Below are 20640 nucleotides of genomic sequence, written 5' to 3' on the forward strand. Positions count from 1 at the left end.
CTTACAAATTAGCTTCAAAAATAAAAATCTAAAAGAAAATACCATACTCTAGAGAGACTAGACTAATAGAAAGGGAGCATTCTGTGCCCAAAGTCTCTGTAAAGAGACTGGACAGGTTTCCACTTATTATTACAGATCATGACAGACACCAAGGAAAAAAAAGTATCTTTGTGAAAACAGTTTGAAGTACAGTGTGGGTGAAAATAGAGGTTTCCTCCCTGACCCATGCTTCTTGTGCGCCCCCTCACATCCTCCCTGATCTGCACCATGCCTCTCACGGACCCTTGTGCACCCTCCTGGACCTGCATGGCACTTCTCGTGCACCCCCTCATACCCTCCGTGACCCACACCATGTCTCTAGCGCAGCCTCCCCAACCTGCGCCTCTCACACATCCCCCTGAATCCTCCCCAACCCACACCTCTAGCGCTCTCATGTACCCTCCCTGACCTACTCTGCACCTCTTGTGCCCCCCCTTGCACCCTCCCCCACCTCTTGCGCACCTTTCCCCTCTCCTGCATCTCCACACCCCACTTGCTCCCTCCCCCACCCAGCAGCAGCTAGTTACCTGCCTGCCGGCCTGGGATTTGCAACTTCCCGCAGGCTTCCCTAGTGACTTTGGTTGTGGGAAGCTGGCAAACCTCCTCGCCTAACAACAGTGGGATTCAGTTAACAATGGCAACCAGAACTGCAGGGATTGCTATCACTAAGCGATGTGATCGTGTGTTGGAAGTAGTGAGATTTGGCACAACTTACAAAACATAAATTAAAAAAGTAGCACACATTTCTGACAATTATGTTTTATCTATTTCTACAGAAATTTAAAAAAAAAATCCTGCAAATATTTCTCTGTTTCAATGAGCTAGCTTTCTCCATCTTGGAGATTCCTCATACAGTGCATTCAGAAAGTATTCAGACTCCCTTCACTTTTTTTAATTTTGTTATGTTGCAGCCTGATACTACAATCGTTCAAATTCATTTTTTTTCCTCATTAATCTACACCCAGTACCCCATAATGACAAAGAGAAAACAGAATTTTAGAAATGTCTGTAAACTTATTAAAAAGGAAAAACTGAAATATCACATTGGCGTAAGTATTCAGACCCTTTACTGAGTACTTTGTTGAAGCACCTTTGGCAGCAATTACAGCCTCGAGTCTTTTTCAGTATTATGCGACAAGCTTTGCACACCCGGATTGGGGGATTTTCTACCATTCTTCTTTGCAAATCCTCTCAAGCTCAATCAGGTTGGATGGGGACCGTCGGTGGACAGCCATTTTCAGGTCTCTCCAGAGATGTTCAATAGGGTTCAAGTCAGGTCTTTGGCTGAGCCACTCTAGGACATTCACAGAATTGTCCCTAAGCCATTCCTGTGTTGTTTTGGCTGTGTGCTCGGGATCGTTGTCAATTTGAAAGGCGAACCTTCAGCCCAGTCTGAGGTCCTGAGCACTGTGGAACAGGTTTTCATTGAGGATATCTCTGTCCTTTGCTCCATTCAGCTTTCCCTCAACCCTAACCAGTCTCCCAGTCCCTGCTGCTGAAAAACGCCCGCACAGCATGATGCTGCCACCACCATGCTTCACTGTTGGGATGGTATTGGGCAGGTGATGAGCGCTGCCTGGTTTCCTCCAGACATAACGTTTAGAATTGAGGCCAAACAGTTCAATCGTGGTTTCATCAGACCAGAGAATCTTGTTCCTCACAGTCTGCGAGTCCTTCAGGTGCTTTTTTGCAAACTCCAAGCGGGCTTTCATGTGTTTTGCACTGAGAAGAGGCTTCCGTCTAGCCACTCTGCCATAAAGCCCAGATTGGTGGAGGGCTGCAGTGATGGTTGTCCTTCTGGAACTTTGTCCCATCTCCACACAGGATCTCTGCAGCTCAGTCAGAGTGACCATCAGGTTCCTGGTCACCTCTCTTACTATTGGGGGCTCTTCTCCCCCAATTGCTCAGTTTGGCCACGCAACCAGCTCTTGGAAGAGTCCTGGTTGTGCCAAACTTCTTCCATTTGAGAATTATGGAGGCCACTGTGCTCTTGGGAACCTTCAGTGCAGCAGAATTTTTTTGTAGCCTTCCCCAGATCTGTGCCTTGCAATAATCTCAGCTCTGCTGGCAGTTCCTTTGACCTCATGGCTTTTGCTCTGATACAGTAAGCATTGTCAGCTGTGAGGCCTTCCATAGAGAGGTGTGTGCCTTTCCAAATCATGTCCAATTTAATTTACCACAGGTGGACTCCAATCAAGGGGTAGAAACAGCTCAGCAAGGATCAAGAGAAATGGGAGGCACCTGAGCTAAATTTCAAGTGTTGTTGCAAAGGGTCTGAATACTTATGCCAATGTGATATTTCAGTTTTTCCTTTTTAATAAATTTACAGACATTTCTAAAATTGTTTTCACTTTGTCATTATGGGGTACTGAGTGTAGATTAATGAGAAAAAAAATGAATTTGAACAATTGTAGTATCAGGCTGCAACATAACAAAATTGTAAAAAGGGAAGGGGGTCTGAATACTTTCTGAATGCACTGTATAATGGGCTGAAAGAAATTATGTCTCCTGTAATGAGATGGAAATTTGGGGCATTTTGTCTCACAGAATTATGAAATTTGCTAACCAATATGTACTAGTAACCACCAATTTAGGGACTACAGGTAGTCCTCACTCACCAATGGTAACTGGGACCAGGAACTCCATTGCTAAGCAACATGGTTGTAAGGCATGCCTCCTGAACATGCTAACTTACAACAGCAGTTCCAGCATTCCGTTGCCATTGTTAGGTGAATCCTGCATGGTCACAGCATCCTGCAGTCACAAGATCACCATTTGCAGTCTCCTGCTGGCTTCCTCATTGTCTTTGCTTGTTGGAAGCCAACAGTGAAAGCCGCAAATGGTGATCATGTGATCGTGGGACGCTGCAACATCATAACTGCGAGCCGGTCGCCAAGCACCCAAATCATGGTCACAGGACTGTGGTGACACTGTGATAGCCACAACTATGAGGACCCATCGTAAGTACCCCTTGTTCAGCATTGTTATAACTTCAAACAGTCGCTGAATGAGTGGATATTAAATGAGGACTACCAGCACTAGACAAATTTATGAAGGATATCAATGGCTAATAGCCCTGAAGGCTATAATTTAATTCCTCTTTCATAAACAGCATGCTGCTAAATGAATTACTTCAAAATAGCAAAAATTCTGATTTCCTTCCTTTTTGGATGAACTCGTATGAAGAAAGAAGATTGCTGAGATTTCAGGCTGGTCTGATCCAGTCTGATAGTTTGTTTTCTAAACTCATGTTATTAAAAAGTGGCCAGTGGCACTAGAACAATCTTCTTGACCTCCTTCCAGAATAAGTTGTTTACCTGATCAAAAGGATCTCAGTTCCAAAATGGAAATTAAGATTGAGATAATCAGTTTCATTCAGAAGCCTATATATTCAGTCCTGTATCTTACTCAGAAAAATGTATATTTAAGACTGCAGAAGTCATGCTCAAATGGGCCTCTAGTTAGAAATGTCAAATAGCAGAAGCATTAATTCTGCCTCCTACTGTGTGTGAAGAAAAGCACAACACAAAGCCTATCTTCACCCAACATGTTTAACCAGGTCAGTTAAAATCCTAGCAGATGCATTCATATAATGTACTGTGCTTGATTAATTTTAACCTTGATTTGTTTCACAGCTTAGCAATTTTGTGCAAACCCAGCCTAACTGGTTAGTTTATGAGTCAATATAGTGGGCAAACCATGAAAAAGCAGCCCAAAGCATTTTAATCTGATCTGTTATAAACACCGGCAGCTGCTGATCCCTTTTTATATACTGATTGCTCACCCTTTTTTACCTTGCTTTGCCTCACATACAGAAATGGAGATATATAAGAGGAACACCTGCCACTTGACTGCAATTAGTTTAGACAGAGATAGGACCTGTTATACCAAGGGTAGAAGGTTGCACTATTGAACTGCTATGGCCAATATACTCCCTTCTTCAAATCTAGAAGAGTCTGCATGATAAGAAGGAGCTTGTTCACTTGACGGCCTCATTAAATAGAGAATGAATGAGCACTACATTAAATTGATCAAAACTTTACTTTCAAAATACTTCGCTTTTAGGCTTTCCATTTCCCAATCAGCCCCTTCCTAAAAAGCATCTCTTCTACGCATATGTATGTAGAGGTCCTTCTGATAGGGAACCTGTGACCTTCCAAATGTTGCTGAACTATAACTCCCAGAATCCTTCACCATTCACAATGCTGACTGGGACTGCTAGGAGTTGTCATACCACAGATTCCAACTCTCTGCCACAGGAGTAACACATCACAATTATGACCACTGTACCCATAATGTTTAAATAATTTTAATTATATATTTTGGAGAGGGAAAGAGACATAAACAAAAACAGAAAAGCAGATATTTTCAAACTGAATGAGCAGGGGTCCCACAATGTTTGTGCCATAATTCAATAGCTTTGCTCACAATTGCATCAGTGTTATCTTGAGGTATCTATGAAAGATAAAAACATATTTAGCTTGAGATACAGAGTTGTTTTACAGTGCAGTCTAGAGTATGTTTACCCAGGATCACGTCTTCCAATACACACAGGGGGATTACTCCCAGGTCAATGTGTACAGAATTGTAATGCTAATATCTCAGTTCTGTCTTTTCCATTCAAACCTCCCAAGGAACCAAAGGGCTCTGATACACACTGAGCTTTTCAGCTCATTCATTTCTCAGGAAGGATCAGCTCCCTGTAGGCAAACAATGGAGCTACTGCATTCCTTCCAGGGAAATGTAAGAGTAAGGCTGCCTGCAAAGTAGATCCACAAATGCATTAGTGATTGCTTAGAAATCTATTCTATGTCAGTTATATTAACCTTCCTATTCCCTATAGAAGGTCCCTAGAGATCTTCTTTACTACCACCACCCATTCCCTGCTTTATCCTATAAGAGAAAAACAAGGGCTATGGTCACAAATGCAGAAAAGATAAATAGTTTGATGTGGTACTGTCACCTCTGTCCTCACAACCCAACCATCTGTGAAAGTTGTTCAGAACTTTTACTTTTTTACAGCATCTGCTATTTCCTCAATCAGTCTAAGACGGCTAACAGTTTAAAACAATATCTTTTAAGTTTTAAAAATAAGACACAGTAACACGCTATAAAATATTACAACAGATATGAAACTGATTTTTTAAAAGAAGCTATTTTACAAAGAACACAATAATCTATGATTCAAAGACTTTTCTAAAAACCATCATCCTTCCAAAATCCATGAAAGGGGATAAAACAGATTTCCTTCAGGGATGAATGAGTTCAGCCAGTTAATACTTCTGCCTTAAATTCAGAGTTCAAACCAAACCACAGTTTAAAAGAATCCCCTGAAATTAAATGATGCTCAGCCATGGCTTTTACATCATGTTTTGTTAAACAAGCTACAGTAACCTCATTCACAGATAACACAAAGATATAAATCATGGTTTACAGAGCTGGGTTCATATTTAATGCCAAGCTGCAACCAAAACCCCTTATATTATGACTTAGCACAATGAATGAACTCAACCATTGTGAGCTATAAATCACAATTTATGGCTAGAGGCTGCAAAATATAGAATATCAAATCAAGACACTGAAGCAAACAATGTTGAAACTGCTATAGACCTAGAAACTCTGATTATCATTTCTAACCTTGTACTGTCAGCCATGGTTAGCACTGTCCATTACTTGACTTGCTTGAACTGGATATAAATACAAATAAAAATTCCCACTTTTGACTTCAGTTTTCTAAATTGAGTAGAACCAGTTGTTTATCTCTTGCTCTTCAAGATACCATTGAGTATAATTAAAACAATGCTTTTCTAGGATTTACAATGTACAGTATGAAAGAATACTTACATTTTCCAAAAACTGTTCGATCTTTTCTGCACTATTCAAGGCCATCAACTTCATTTTAAAGGTTAATAAGATCTCAACAGCAACAAAGACAAGGATTTTGCAAGAACCACTAATAACTTTGTCCCAAACCCTAGAAAATTCAACCACAGAGTCATAAAACTGTATGTTCTTAATTTTATATCTATAATTTATATTCACTATTGATATATTTCTTTCCTGATTAAAATCACATCTCAGTGTATACACAACTCCTAGAAAAGCTGAACAATTGACATATTTTTCAGAATGCTGGAAATTGCTGACTGTCAAAACATTATGTCCATGTGATTCATGGGCATATGTTCCACTGAAGAAGACTACAGGGACTTAATTTGTCCAATCTAGGAGAGATGGGAGAGAAACTTGCCTTTGTAAACTGGATTCAGGAAGGCATCCAGCAAAACACTTTCTAAACCAAAGATTATAAGGAAGCTGGCCCATTGCTGAACACAATTTCAGATGTGCTAGAAGTCGGCTGTCCTCAAGGCTCAGGATTTGTTCCAGAAGTTTTGGCTGCAGCAGCATAAATATAAAAAGACTTAATGAAATATATTAAAATAATTTTTAAAACTTTTTTTCTTCATTGGAATTTGTGGCACAAAAACCATTCGCCAAATGAAATTTAGTGTGATATATGAAGCAAATAACTTAATAAATAATGTTTCTTAAAGGTCATAAATATACATAACAATATATTTACAAAGTCATTTGAAAATTCCTTAAAGAACCAGCATTCCAGAGTTTTATAAAAAAATCACAGGGCAAGAGGAACACATTATGACATTTTTACCATGACACCAGCTTCTGTCTGCTAATTAGTTGGGTGTTCTTCCAGTGGTTCTGCTTCAACATGCATTTTGCATGCATACAGGATTGTATCCCACATCCTCAAAATTACTCGACATAATTTAAAAATAACTTTCTCCCCCCCATCCAGGCCTTCTAGGTGCATTTCATGAATGTGACAAATTCTGTGACAAATCTAACACTTCAGACTTTGGGCACTTTTTCAGGCTTGGAGGAGAAAGTAAGGATGAGAAAGGAAACAAATGCCTCTCTGAGCATTGGGCATCTCCACCCTTAATCCCAAAAAGAATTTTAAAAATCAGCTCCATCTATTCCTGTGACACTACCTCTGGAAGGTCAGAAGATTGAAGGTCAAGGGTCTCTGACCCCTCTAGCATTGCCTCATGATGCTTTTGAGCAAACCTCTACACTTCACATTAGAGGGAGGTACCGACTTCTGGGCCTTCTCAAATCTTTCAATTTCAATTCCCATAATTCTTACCAACAGCCAAGCTAGCTGGGAATTCTGATGCTCAAACTGGGGAAGCTGTTTTAGGTTTTTAATTTAATTTAATTTAATTTAATTTAATTTAATTTAATTTAATTTAATTTAATTTACTCAATTTAGGCACTGCCCAACTCCAAAGGACTCAGGGTGGCTCATAATATAAATACATACATAAATATATTCAAAAATAAACTAGCAAAAGACAAGAAAGAAAGCAAATAAAGAACAAGATAGTGAATCCAACCAACAAAACTCCCAAGGGGCTCCAACCACCATAGCCCAAGTCCTGGGAGAAGAGCCTGGTCTTCAAGGATCACCAAATGCTGTCAGGGTGGGATAGACCCTAATTTCAGGGGGAACTTAATTACAGAGGGCAGGCACCATAAAAGAAAAAGCACAGAAAGATGACACTGCTTAATTGAAGGGACCTGAAATGCGCCTGCCCCATCAGTTCATATGTGCTGGGCAGATATCATGGGAGATAGATGATCTTTCAAATAACCAGGCCCTATGCCATATTGGCTGTATGTATGTATGGCTGTATGTATGTATGGCTGTGAGAGCTGGACCATAAAGAAGGCTGAGTGCCAAAGAATTGATGCCTTTGAACTGTGGTGCTGGAGAAGACTCTTAAGAGTCCCCTGGACTGCTAGGAGGGTTAGGGTTAGGGTTAATGAAGCTCAAGCTCAGATACTTTAGTCACCTAATGCGAAGAGAGGACTCCTTGGAAAAGACCCTGATGCTGGGAAAGATTGAAGGCAAAAGGAGAAGACAACGGCAGAGGATGAGATGGTTAGATAGCATCACTGAAGCAATGAGCATGAAACTGAGCAAACTGAGGGAGGCAGTGAAGGACAGGAAGGCCTGGCGCGATATGGTTCATGGGGTCACAAAGAGTTGGACACGACTTAACGACTGAACAACAACAACAACGCCATATTGGGCTTTATGGGTCATAATCAGCACAATAAATTACACCCAGAAGCAGACATGTAACCAGTGCAGCTTGCAGAGCAGAGGTATGACATGGGCATGCCAAGGTATGCCTAACATTGACCATGTTGCTGGATTTTAAACCAGTTGAAACCTCCAAGTGATCTTCAAAGGCAGCCCTACATACAGTACATTGCAACAGACAAGCTGAATGACTAGGGCATGAGTGACTGCCTGAAGGGCCTCTTGATCCAGGAATGGGTGCAACCGGTGCACCAGATGAACCTGTCTAAAGGCCTTCCTGGCCACAGCTGCTATCTGTTCATCAATCAGGAGCTATGAGTCCAAGAAGACTCCAAATTGCGCACCCCCAATCAGTGTGCAACCCCATACTGGAAATGCAACCCCACCCAAGATCAGTGGGAATCTCCCTAAATCCAGGTGGCCCTAACAACCACAGCCACTCAGTACTGGTAGGATTGAGCTGAAGACGGTTCCTCCCCATCCTGCCCTGCATAGCCTCCAGGCCCTGGGACAGGACTTCAACAGCCTCACTCTGCCAGTCTAAGATTATTTATTTTTTATTTATTTTATTTAATAGACTTGTCCCCGCCCATCTCCCCACAATGGGGGACTCTGGGCAGCTTACAACAAACTAAAATCAGAAATATATAATTAAAAGTTATAAAAACCAGACATTACAAAGATAAAAAGGCTAAAAAATCCAAGAGGCCGATAGGGGCCACACCAGGCCGCTAAGGGGCCAGCCAACCCCATTTCTGATATCCTCCCTCCCCGCCCCAGGCCAGATGGCAGAGCCAGGTCTTCAAATCCCTCTGAAAGGCCTGGAGTGAGGGGGTCTGTCTCACCTCCGGGGGCAAGATGTTCCAAAGGGTGGGGGCTACAGAAGAGAAGGCCCACCTTCTGGACCCTGCTAATCGAAGTTCTTTTACCGCGGGGATCTGGAGCATGCCCTCTCTGTGAGATCAGGTGGGACGGGTTGAAATCGTGGGGGCGAGGCGGTCCTTCAGGTAACCTGGCCCCATGCCATGTAGGGCTTTAAAGGTGATAACCAACACCTTGAATTGGACCCGGAAGCAAACCGGTACCCAATGCAGCTCACGGAGCAGAGGTGTTATATGGGTCCTTCTTCGGGCCCCAAAAATTGCTTGCGCGGCTGCATTCTGGACCAGCTGAAGCTTCCGGATAATCTTCAAGGGTAGCCCCATATACAGCGCAGTGCAGTAGTCTATCTGGGAGATAACAAGGGCATGAGTGACCATTCAAAGGGCATCCCGATCCAGGAAAGGGCGTAACTGGTGCACAACCCGAAGCTGTGCAAAAGCCCTCCTGGTCACGGCTGCCACCTGCTCTTTCAGCAGGAGCCGTGAGTCCAGGAGGACCCCCAAATTACGCACTGGGTCTGTCTGGGGCAGTGCTACCCCATCCAGGACCAATGACAATGTCCCGGATACAGAGGAGCCATTAACCCACAGCCACTCCATCTTGCCAGGGTTCAGCTGGAGCCTGTTGTTCCCCATCCAGACCCTCACAGCCTCCAGGCACCGCGAGAGGGCGGTCACGGCATCACTTACCTCACCAGGGATGGAGATATATAGTTGAGTATCATCAGCATACTGATGATACCTCATCCCATGATGACGGATGATCTCACCCAGCGGTTTCATATAGATGTTGAAAAGGAGTGGAGAGAGAACCGAACCCTGCGGCACCCCACAAAGGAGGGGCCAAGGATGGGACCTCTCGCTCCCTATCACCACCGACTGGGATCGGCCCTGGAGAAAGAAGGTGACCAGCACAAGACTGTGCCGCCCACCCCCATATCCCTGAGCCGTCCCAATAGGATACCGTGGTCGACGGTATCGAACGCCGCTGAGAGATCAAGGAGAGCAAGGATGGTCGCACTACCACCATCCCGCTCCCGCCAGAGATCATCCATAAGTGCGACCAATGCCATTTCCGTTCCATAACCAGGCCTGAAACCCGACTGATAAGGGTCCAGATAATCCGTTTCCTCCAGGACCCTCTGGAGCTGCGAAGCCACCACTTTCTCAACCTTATAAAAGATATAATTGAGTAACATCAGCATACTGATGATATGGAACCCTAAACTAGAGGATGACCTCACCCAACAGTTTCATGTAGATGTTGAATAGGAGGGGAGAGAGCCCTGAACCCTGGGGCACTCCACAAAGAAGGGGCCTAAGGAGTGATCTCTCCCTTCCAACCAACAGTGATTGGAACTGGCCTCAAAGGAAGGAAGGAAGAAAACCAATGGAGTACAGAGCCCTCAATTCCCAAGCCCTGGAGCTGATCTAAACCGTGGTGATTTAAAACTATGGTTTGCTTGAAATAACTAACCCTCAAGCTAAGGAAGCGTATTTTTAACATATTTTAATTAATTTTTATTTATCTATTTCAATCAATATTTATTCTATTTTTACTGTAAACCGCCCAGTGTCACCCCACAGTGAGATGGGTGGTGACAAATTTGAAATATAAATAAATATATAAAATAAATAAGTAAAGGTTACCACATTTTTAAAGCTCAGGCACAACAGTAAAATGCAGTTAATCAAAAGTGAAAGTGAATGCTTGCAATCTCCTCCTTGCAGATGTGCAAAAGGAAACAGGGAGCATGTGAAGCCCAGCAGGAAGCTGGCTCACTCATCACAATAAATCATAGCATATTATGACAAACTCAATCTCTGCTGTCACTCTTTGCAGCCTCATGGTTTTGCAGGCAACTCTTAAGGTAATGAATCATAACAGAAATTATCAACAGGAATAGAAAGAAGCTAACCAGTCAGTTTCAGATATATACAATAACAATTAAAATAAAAGGGCTTGCTCTAAGATTGGAACATTTTCTCAATTATCATCCTACCTTTTATGAGGCATCTTGTTTGGAATAAGCAGCTTATCTCCAATCTCCCACTAATGCCTTAAGTGCTACTGGAGGAGACTACACATAAACACTAAGCCAAGGCCAAACAAACTATCTCCTGCTATATTACATCCTATTTTCTCCAATTTAGGTCGCAACTCTTCTTCAAAATCATGCTGCACATTTCTAAGAGACGTTGTCAGAAGCAACAGTGTCCCAGAGCACACTAGGCAGACTGGGCTAATGGGAATTATTATTTTCTTTTACCACAATCCCGAGTCCACTGTTTTACAACCAAATGCAAAATTGTGGTGTTGGTGGATAGAGGGATTCAGTGGAGTCTATTATAAAGTTAGCATAAGCACAAACTTAATGTAAATATATGCATAAACTTTATATACCTACATAAATCCACAACAAAAGTTAGAGATGGCTAGCACAAAACTAGAAAGCTCTGATCATAGGCAATTAATGTTATTTTTTTTAGAGATGGTGAATATAAAGCCTAGAAGACAAGCAAGTACAAGTCAAGCATGGCAGATTTTTTTAAACAAACTGATTTCTCATGTGAAATTACTTAAATCAAGAGCCCATAGCCAGAAACTACCTTGTATCATCATAACCATCTTCTTTGCATATAATTTTAAATTTATATTTTCCTCATCTCTAACCTCTAAGTGAGGATGATACACATTACCAATTATATATCTAGAATCCCATTTCCTATTTCTATATGGGATATAAGCTCACATGTGCAGTTCTGCAGAGACACTCTTATTTTCTTACCAGCTGGGGTAATGACTCCTTGTACTTATTGTTTAACTGGTTCACAAAGCTACTGACTAGCCAGTAGCAATCAATATTATCTTCCACCATTTCTTCCATCGCTTTAGCAATAGCAAGGAATATCTTATCTTCAGATTCCTAGAAAGCAAAGGAGACATGGCAGAGAATCACAGAGAGGCAGCACGTGCATCACAGAGTTAAAATCTGCAGCCAAGTTCCCACTAATAGCAATGTGTTTGGTGCAAATGTGCACTGAGGATGCTACACAAAAGTTTCTAAATCAGCAAACCTACAGGACTTCGGGAGAAGAAATAGCGAACTGAAGATGACTCTGTTAAAAGCAGAGCCGACCATGGCATAATGAAGAGCCGGCAAGAAAACCGGTTTTCTGTAATTCCTCTCTAGCCAAGGAGAGGATTTGAGATTGCCCACAAGTGCTTCAGACAGTTGCTCCTCGCAAGGAGGTTGCAAGACAATGGCCTCTGGCAGGTTTAGAGCTCTGGGAGATGAGGGAATAGCTATCTTGCTCAACCCATAGTCAGCACCTGAGGTAATCTCATCTTGGCCGTAAACCTATTAGGTGATCTTAGGTATGCCACCATCTGTCAGTTTTGTTCTTTCCTTTGCTTCATAATATGGGGGCCACAGAACCAATCAACCTTACATAGTTGTTGAAAGGATTATTAAGAGATTACATGTCCATAGTTCATGCAAAACAAGCCTATATCTATTTACCCTGAAATAAGTCTACTTTAATCAACGGAGCTTATTTTCAGATGCCTGCATGTGATTGTAATCTTATCTTTCCATGAGTCCAAAAGATTGGTTATCATATGCCAAAAATGAAACTATGGTTGATATGTTATTACAGGTGGTCCTGGCTTAACCACCACTCATTCAGTAACTGTTTGAACTTATGACAGCACTGAACGAGCGATACCTACAGCTGGTCCTCGAAGTTCTGGCCATCGCAGCATCCCCACATTCACATGAGAGAGATCCAGGCATTCGGCAACTGGCTCATACTTATGATGTTGCAGCATCCCATGGTCACGTGATCGCCATTTGCAGCCTTCACTGCCAGCTTCCAACAAGCAAAGTCAATGGGGAAGGCAGCAGGAGGTCGCAAATGGTGACCATGTGATGTTGCGCTTAACAGCATGGAATTCACTTAATGACGGCACCCAGAAGTACTGGAACTGCCATTGCTAAGCAGTGCCATCATATTACATTATGGTTTACGACCACATTGCTTAGCAACAGAAAAAGTCTCAACTGCCATTGTTAACCAAGGACTACCTGTACTCACCCTATTACATGCACTTTAAGAACACCAGTTTGTGGGTAATATACACTATAGCCAGGCACATTCAAACACAGGGGCCAATCAGCAAAGGGTTAAGCAAGGGTATATTTTGGCCTCATTACTTGTTAATTATATTAATGCAATGGAAGATGCCTTAAGTAAGGAAGTATTTCATTCCTTCAAACTGGCTAATAAACCTGCATCTATACTGCTTTACGCAGATGATGCTGTCATACTACTGCAAATACCTACATGTTTTGGAACAGCCATGGCAGCACTGGTCCATTACTGTAGGGAACACTTATTATACATTACCTATGAGAAAACAAAGGTCATGCATTTTGCAAAGGGCTTCAAAAAGTTGTGCTGGACCCTTAAAGGACCTGTAATTGAACAACTCCCTTGTTTCAAGTACTTGGGTTTTGTGTGTGAACATTATTCAGGGAAGCGACACACTCTTATCTCCCACGTTGCTCTGAACACATAGAGAAGTTCAGCAGCAATCCTCTCTTCCTTTTTCTGGAAGAGCCCAGTATGCACCAGCTGCTTTGAAGCCAAGATGAAGCGCAGTTAAATCCAGGTGTCAACTGTAAAAAATTAAAGAAAGTTCTAACTGGCTTCCCAGGGTTATGTTGGGTAGCACATTGTGTGCCTAATGCTGCTCTATGGTTGGAGGCAGAGTTTATAAAAACTGAAATGAGGGCATGGCAATGTGTATTCAGATGTTGGTTAAAAGCTCACTTTCCACCCCGAGGTCTGGTACAGCTTATTCCGTCAGACAAATATTACTCATCTTGAAAACTCCAAATAAAGGACAAATTTTATAAATAGGGGTTCTCAAATGAGATGGTGATGCACCTGAAGCAAGATTAGGCAATGGTAGCTATTAAATAAAGAATTCTTGACATGGTATTACAAACAGAATATACCAAGGTGTCACTTAGAGCTCAATTGGAGTACAGCTAATTTCATTTTAAACCAGCATTAGACTTGGCCCAACTTACAAACATTTCAGAGGGCCTTTACAATATTGTGATTTAGCATCTTACCATCAGCAGTGTTGAAGGGTAAATACTGCAAAAGTCTTTTACCTTTGTAAAGTTGGGGGCACTGAATCACAGGATCATTTTTTAAAATTTTCAATTTTTACTGAGACACTTGCAATGAGATACTAATAATTATTAGCCCATTTCCAGGTTAGACAGAAGAATTCTATGTACAGCTTGTTTTGGCAGATAAAGATCCCAAGATAACTAGTGCTATCTATTTTATAATTTAGTCTATAAAAATTGTGTACTGATGACAGCAAAGTTCACTAAACATGATTAAAGGGCTTTTTTTTTATCACGCATGTTACATTGTACTTTGTTTTACATACTGTATTTTCTTTTAAGTAGTCTGGGTCTGTGACCTGCAATAAAGGTTGACTAAATAAAATCATGTGTACTATAATAGCCTTTTTTTTTCATTTTTGAAAATGGAGTTCATATTGGATTTTGTTACAAGTTTAACTGAAAAGAACTGAAGAAAACAACACCAATGCAGAGGAAGAAAAAGCCAAAATATATTTTAATTTATATGTAAGTTGATTCTCACCATCTCTAACACCCTTTTTAATGACACTTTACTTTCCAAAAGAATTTTTTCCGCCTATTAAAGTATTATGTTTGAGGACTAGATAAGAAGTATGCTTTTCATCTAGCTCCAGGGAATAAATGTTTTTATGCTTGCTTTTCTTATTACTACTTTACTGCCCTTCATTATCTTGAAAAAGAAAAGATAAAAGGGAACATCCTTAATTGGAACTGCAGAGGCAAATGAAAGCATTCAATTCCTAAAGAGGAATTGTAAATGCTTCACCACAGTCCTCCAAAGTTACAGTTAAGAATACATGAGAAGGATGCACATGTTTGCTTTTTCTGGGCAATTCTAATTTCTGCAACATTTGCCATTAACCACAAGGAGAAAACATTATGCAAAAAACCATGGCTGGCCCTAGAATATATTGCCATTACAGCCAATTTTTCCCAATCATTCTCTTCGCAGTATTCCAAGGAAAAATTAATTTGATATCACAAGGTGAACTGCATTTCCAGATTATCATTATGCATTTCCCTCACAATTTAACTCAATTTCAGACAGAAAAGATCTGGGTTTGTGCGTAAAAATTTTATCAAAAGTAAAATTAACCTTCACTGACCCAAGGAAAAGATGGATTTTGAGGTAGCTTTCCTGATTCCAACTGATATATCCGGAGGAATACTTCAACCTGTGGAGTAGAATCCGTGATAAAGCGAATTACTTGAAGAGCACGGTAGACATCCCCATACTGTTCTTTTCTGCATTTCATCACAAACGCATGAGATTCATGGTGAGGTGGGAGAATTCCTTTAAAGAAAAAGAGAGAACGAGAGATTTAGATTGAAGTGTACTTGCTCTGAGGGTGAAACATTCATCTTCATACCAGTTTTTCTCAGATCAGCTAAAAAAAATCCAGCATTTATGAACAAATGCTATGGTCCTGATATTGCATACTCTAGTTTGCTATGTTCTCTAATATCTCTGCTAACAAGCTGCAAGGACAGTTTTCTTGCTGAAGACACTGTACAGGAGGAATGAGCAGAAAGGCAAGCCTCATTCATGTACTGTTTTTTGGGTTTTTTTACGAACAGGAGTTCCTCCTGTAAATATATGTAAGGATACTTAGGTTTGACTGATTTAGGACTGACTACAGAATACAGCTTTTATACAGAAAATTCAAAAGCACAGTCCAAGTCTCCCTAATTATTAACAAACAAAACTACTGAACATTTTAAGCACATAATTGTTTTTAGGGAACAAAACCATGACACTGCATAGACCAGTCTTCTCCACCCCAGATACAGATGTGGTTGAGAATCTGAAATTTCCAGTTCCAACATATCTGGAAGAAGCCAGGTTTGGGAAGCTGATTAAAAACCACAGTTACCTATTTTGATGCTTCCTGAAAATTTCAGGTAACAGTTTTTCCCAGGCCAACCTCAGAAAAGCTAGAGATATCAGAGCAATGCTAGAATGTCTTCACAAAAAAATTAAGCAGTATTCCTTCCTAAATATTCCAGGTTAAGCAAAGATACTCAGAAACATAATGCAAACCACTGGAAATTTCACTTTACATGCATTACAGTAGCCAATTATATTGCTTAACACCACTTAATATGTCTTAATGGATACACCCGCCAGGCATCTATTCCAAGGTTTTATCAGGAAACACAACTGTAAGCAGATGAGCAAAGCCACCTTGTTATTTATAAGGAAGCATTTAGTCTTCATCAATTTCCATACCTAGAAGCACCTTCCACACCAAGGTCCGATACATAGATGGGAGAGGAAACCTTTGACTAAATGTGCAAAGCTTCTCAATATCTATGAATGAAGATTTAAAAACAGTATTTTAACAATGTTATGAGGCATCTCTAATCAACACTGACAATGGGTTCCTGGTATTAGGACAAAAGGCTCTCCAGAGAACATATTACAGGTAAATTTTCTGCCTTCCTCAAGTCAGGAGGAGTGTTTCAGCCATGGAGGAGAAAATCAGCCAGCAATCCAACTCAGCTCCTGCAGAGAGTTCCACACAGCCTCCCTCCCTCCCATTAAAACTCTAGTTTTGTATTAATAAAATAAGTAGAATCTATATTTTAATTATTTACTAATCCAATTTATATGGCCACCCATCTATCCAAGAAGCTTTGAGCGGCGAGCAAGATTTTAAAAATCCATTAAACCAAAAACAACAAACAAAAACCAAATAAAACTGTATCAAGGCACAATAAAACCACAAAATCACTAATCACATACACCCATGCCACAGCCTCCATGCCAACATCCTGACCCCAACACCTGGAGGACGAGCCAGGTCTTCATGACCTTACAAAAGGCCAACAGAGTAGGGGCTACCTGTATTTCAGGCAGGAGGCTGTTCCATAGGCCAGGCGTCACAACAGAGAAGGCATGCTTCCAGGGACCCACCAGATGACATTGATTTATTGATGGTACCTGGAGCATGCCCACCCTGCCAGATCTGGTGGGGCAAGCAGAAACCACTGGGGATAGTCCCATAAGTAATTTGATCCTATGCCATTTAGGGCTTTAAAGCTGACAACCAGCACCTTGAACTCCCAAAAGTCTACTGGGAGCCAATGCAGCCAGTGTTATATGGCATACCACAACGTGCCCAAAACCACACATACTGCTGCATTCTGGACCAGCTGAGGGTTCCAAATCCTCTTCAAGGGCAGCCCCATGCAGAACATATTTCAATAGCACAATCAAGAGGTGATTAATCCTCATCAAATTCTACCAAACTTGCTTCCAGCAGAAGACTGTTGATTTATAAGGATTTCCTTCTATGCGATACTTGAAAGAGGTTGAATAAGATACTTTCAAAGGTTGGAAATGGTGGAGAGACAAAAAATATTTCTTGTCCCTCATTTCTACCTTGCTGTAATAACTTTTAGGGCTTTAGGAATGTTGGATATTCAGTTGTCAAGAGTAATTCAGAAAAACAGAAGCAGTAATTCTGCCAAAAGTCAAAATATACCCTTAGCTTACCCTCAATATATAATTAATTAAAGCTGGCTTCTCCAATATGGGCATCTTGTAACTCTCAGAACTCTCAATAATAGGCATGCTGGCTAGGAAATTCTAGATAATTAGCTATTCATATTAATGGGGTCCAGGTTAGGAAAGGCTGAATCAAATGCTGACTGATGAAAACTTGCACATTATTTAGGTGTGAAAAAATATGTTTGAACTGGATGTGTTCATACTCTGCAGTATAACTTCCACATGAAAAACACCAAATACTTCAAATCATTGGGTCTCCTAACAGGAATGAACATGTAATGAATACAGGTTGAAATAGCTGCAAGGCTGGTATCCACACTGCATGTTACTCAAAGTGAAATGTGGATAATTCAAAATCAAACAAATAGATTCCCAGTTGCTGGATCATTCATATTTATACCTACTATGACATACGTATGTTCCAAGCACGCATGGGGTCATGGATGTTCCATCACTGGTGATTTCCACAGTTGGACAGCCATTTGTCTGGGATGGTATGAAGATTCCTGCCCTGGACCTCCAAGATCCCTTCCAATCCTATGATTCTATGAAGTTATGTACAGAATACATACAGATTGGGAAGACTCAATCTTTTTTTCCAAAAAGGCATATATGAGATTATAGCCCTGAGTATACATACAATGAACTGAACAAATGCAAACATTATATTGTACTACATGGGCTATCAAACATACCCAACCGATCATCTTTCAGAAGAATTTCTAACGACTTCTTTTCTTCAACACCACGAAATCCTACTTTTTCATAGTACACAGATCGGAAATTTCTCTGAGGATCCTCAGCCATGTCTCATTCTAAAATAAAGACAAATTAACATATGTTAGCAAATAAGCGTCTTACTATCAGTATATCCAATGACAAAATGTTGCGATACAAAATTCTCCTGTTTGGGGTTATATTCAGCCACATCTCTTTCCAAATAATTAATTTCCCTTCCCCTTCTGCCCTGCTTTCCCAAGGCTTTTCTCCATCCAACATGCATTCCTTATTAGATTGTTCAGGATTTTCCTCAATTTAAGTCTCTGTTCCTAGTGTTAGTTTGCAATGCTACAGACCTTAAACTTTACACATCCCAAGTATATTCAGTCCCCTATGTGCATGGTGAATTTTGACTATCCATGAACTAGAACACAGGGGACTGCATTCAGGATTTCTATATAAAAATGAGACCTGCAACAAAAGTTTGGTGCAGTTGTAATCCTAAACAATAATGGGAAACAGGGACAAGCAGCAAAATTAAAACCAGGTTCTTCCATTCTTCCCAGTTTGCTATTTCTTTTTCCTGCAGATTGTTTCTACTTCTGCAAACCTCAGAGTTTTGACAAGTCTTCAGATACGTTTTCAGGGTAGGTGATACTGTTCTGGCTGCATAAACAACAGAATTCATACCTTAATAATGGAAATATAGAAGCATAGACAACCTATCTTGTAGTCATCATTAAAGGGGTATCAATAGCTCTAGACCCTTTAACATTTCAGAAAAAATAATTAAAGATAACTTCCTTTTTACTTCCTTGCAATAACTAAAAATAATGGAATACATGAAGAAAGTGTATTGTACAAATTAAAACCAATCATCTCAGTGGCAGGCAGGTGAACTAAACAGAAAAGATGTTTGAGGTTTATTACTACATGTTGTTAGGTTAATATGTTTTGGTGGGAACACTGAAAGTTGCAGCATATTTTGCTTCAAAAAATTAAACCTTTTTAAATGGAACCTAGAATTAAAAAAGAAAAAGTAATCCTGCACCATCTAGTTTCACTATAAATTATTCCATTGAACAAGGATTCTTGCAGATGAAATTAAATGCTTCCAGAAAGCTAGCCAGTTATGGAAATGAGATTTGTGGTACAGTATTTTAAAAGACCTTCAAATATTTATTATCTGGATTAGCATTCAATTCATAAAGTGGATTACAGTGCATGAAAGACTTCGCCATGATAAATAGGTTGATCTTCTAAAGTGACAAAACCAAATCCCTCTCCACTGTTTCTGAAGTTAGAGTTACATTTGTTTTCATTCCTATGCAACACATTATAAAAATATAATACAGCCATGAGCAATTAATTACACCTATTTTTCCACAGCTCAAAGTAGCATACACATTCTTCATGTTCTGACCCAATTCTCACAATAAACCTGTGAACTAAGTGGGCTGAGTTTTGGGACAAGCCAACAAGCTCTGGGGCTTGGAGAGAGACTTGAATCTAGGTATCCCAATTCCACTTCGACACTCAAACGCCCAGACCACGGTGTATCATCGTGATATCAAAGTACCTACTAACAGGAACTGAAGTCTAACACAGCTGGAAGGCACCAGGCTGCAGAAGACTGGCTTAGAGTAAGTACTTCGAAAGCCACAGAACTAGTCCGCAGGGTATCCACAAGAGCGTCCCGCAGGCGAGAAACTGAGACGGCTAAATGAAGGACATCTGGTGAGGTGGACAATGGGGAGCTCGCAAGAGGGCTGAAAGGAAGGGCACCTCGAAAGAAAAGCTTAAGGGGGACTGAAAAGGACGGCGAGCCCGGGCCCGAAAAAAAAGAAAAGAGCAACGAGATGAGCGACTGGAAAGCAGGCAGGCCAGCAGACTGACTGGGCGAAGAAAGGTTGCCTTGGAAGGCCGTCAAAGCCGCCACGACCGGAGCAAGAAAAGGGGCGGGAGGGACCCCGGCGGAGGCAGCCACAAAACTCCCCGGGCACCTCCTTCCTACCCGGCAGAAACCGAGCCCACCACGGCCTCGCCAAGCCAGCCCGCAGATCCCTCCCACCGGAGACCGCGCAGACTCCGGCCGGCCCAGAGGAGGAAACCGGAAGCCTCTGTAGCTGCCCGGCCGGCGCGAGGCTTCTCCTCCGAGATATC

General features: G+C 41.2%; 1 protein-coding gene across 6 annotated transcripts; it reads right to left on the reverse strand.

The window, feature by feature from the left end:
* Positions 1–4332: 4332 nt before the first annotated feature.
* Positions 4333–20608, reverse strand: TBC1D7 (TBC1 domain family member 7). 6 transcript variants are annotated; one of them, XM_025173043.2, is made up of 8 exons: positions 20065–20607; positions 18453–18572; positions 16474–16554; positions 15350–15537; positions 11844–11981; positions 6290–6435; positions 5884–6013; positions 4333–4494 (listed from the first exon to the last, which is right to left on the reverse strand). In XM_025173043.2, the coding sequence occupies exons 2-8, from the start codon at positions 18562–18564 to the stop codon at positions 4408–4410; spliced, it is 882 nt and encodes a 293-aa protein (XP_025028811.2). In that variant the 5' UTR covers positions 18565–18572; positions 20065–20607; the 3' UTR covers positions 4333–4407. The 6 variants fall into 6 exon arrangements, with proteins under 6 accessions (XP_025028811.2, XP_007421652.2, XP_007421651.2 ...); XM_007421590.4 differs by having other exon boundaries at positions 20061–20607; XM_007421589.4 differs by having other exon boundaries at positions 20057–20607.
* Between the last annotated feature and the right edge of the window lie 32 nt (positions 20609–20640).

Source organism: Python bivittatus, unplaced genomic scaffold (genome assembly GCF_059951505.1).
Source record: "Python bivittatus isolate LINGU-HERP-01145 unplaced genomic scaffold, Pbiv_v1 ctg000840_np1212, whole genome shotgun sequence".
Lineage (NCBI taxonomy): Eukaryota > Metazoa > Chordata > Lepidosauria > Squamata > Pythonidae > Python > Python bivittatus.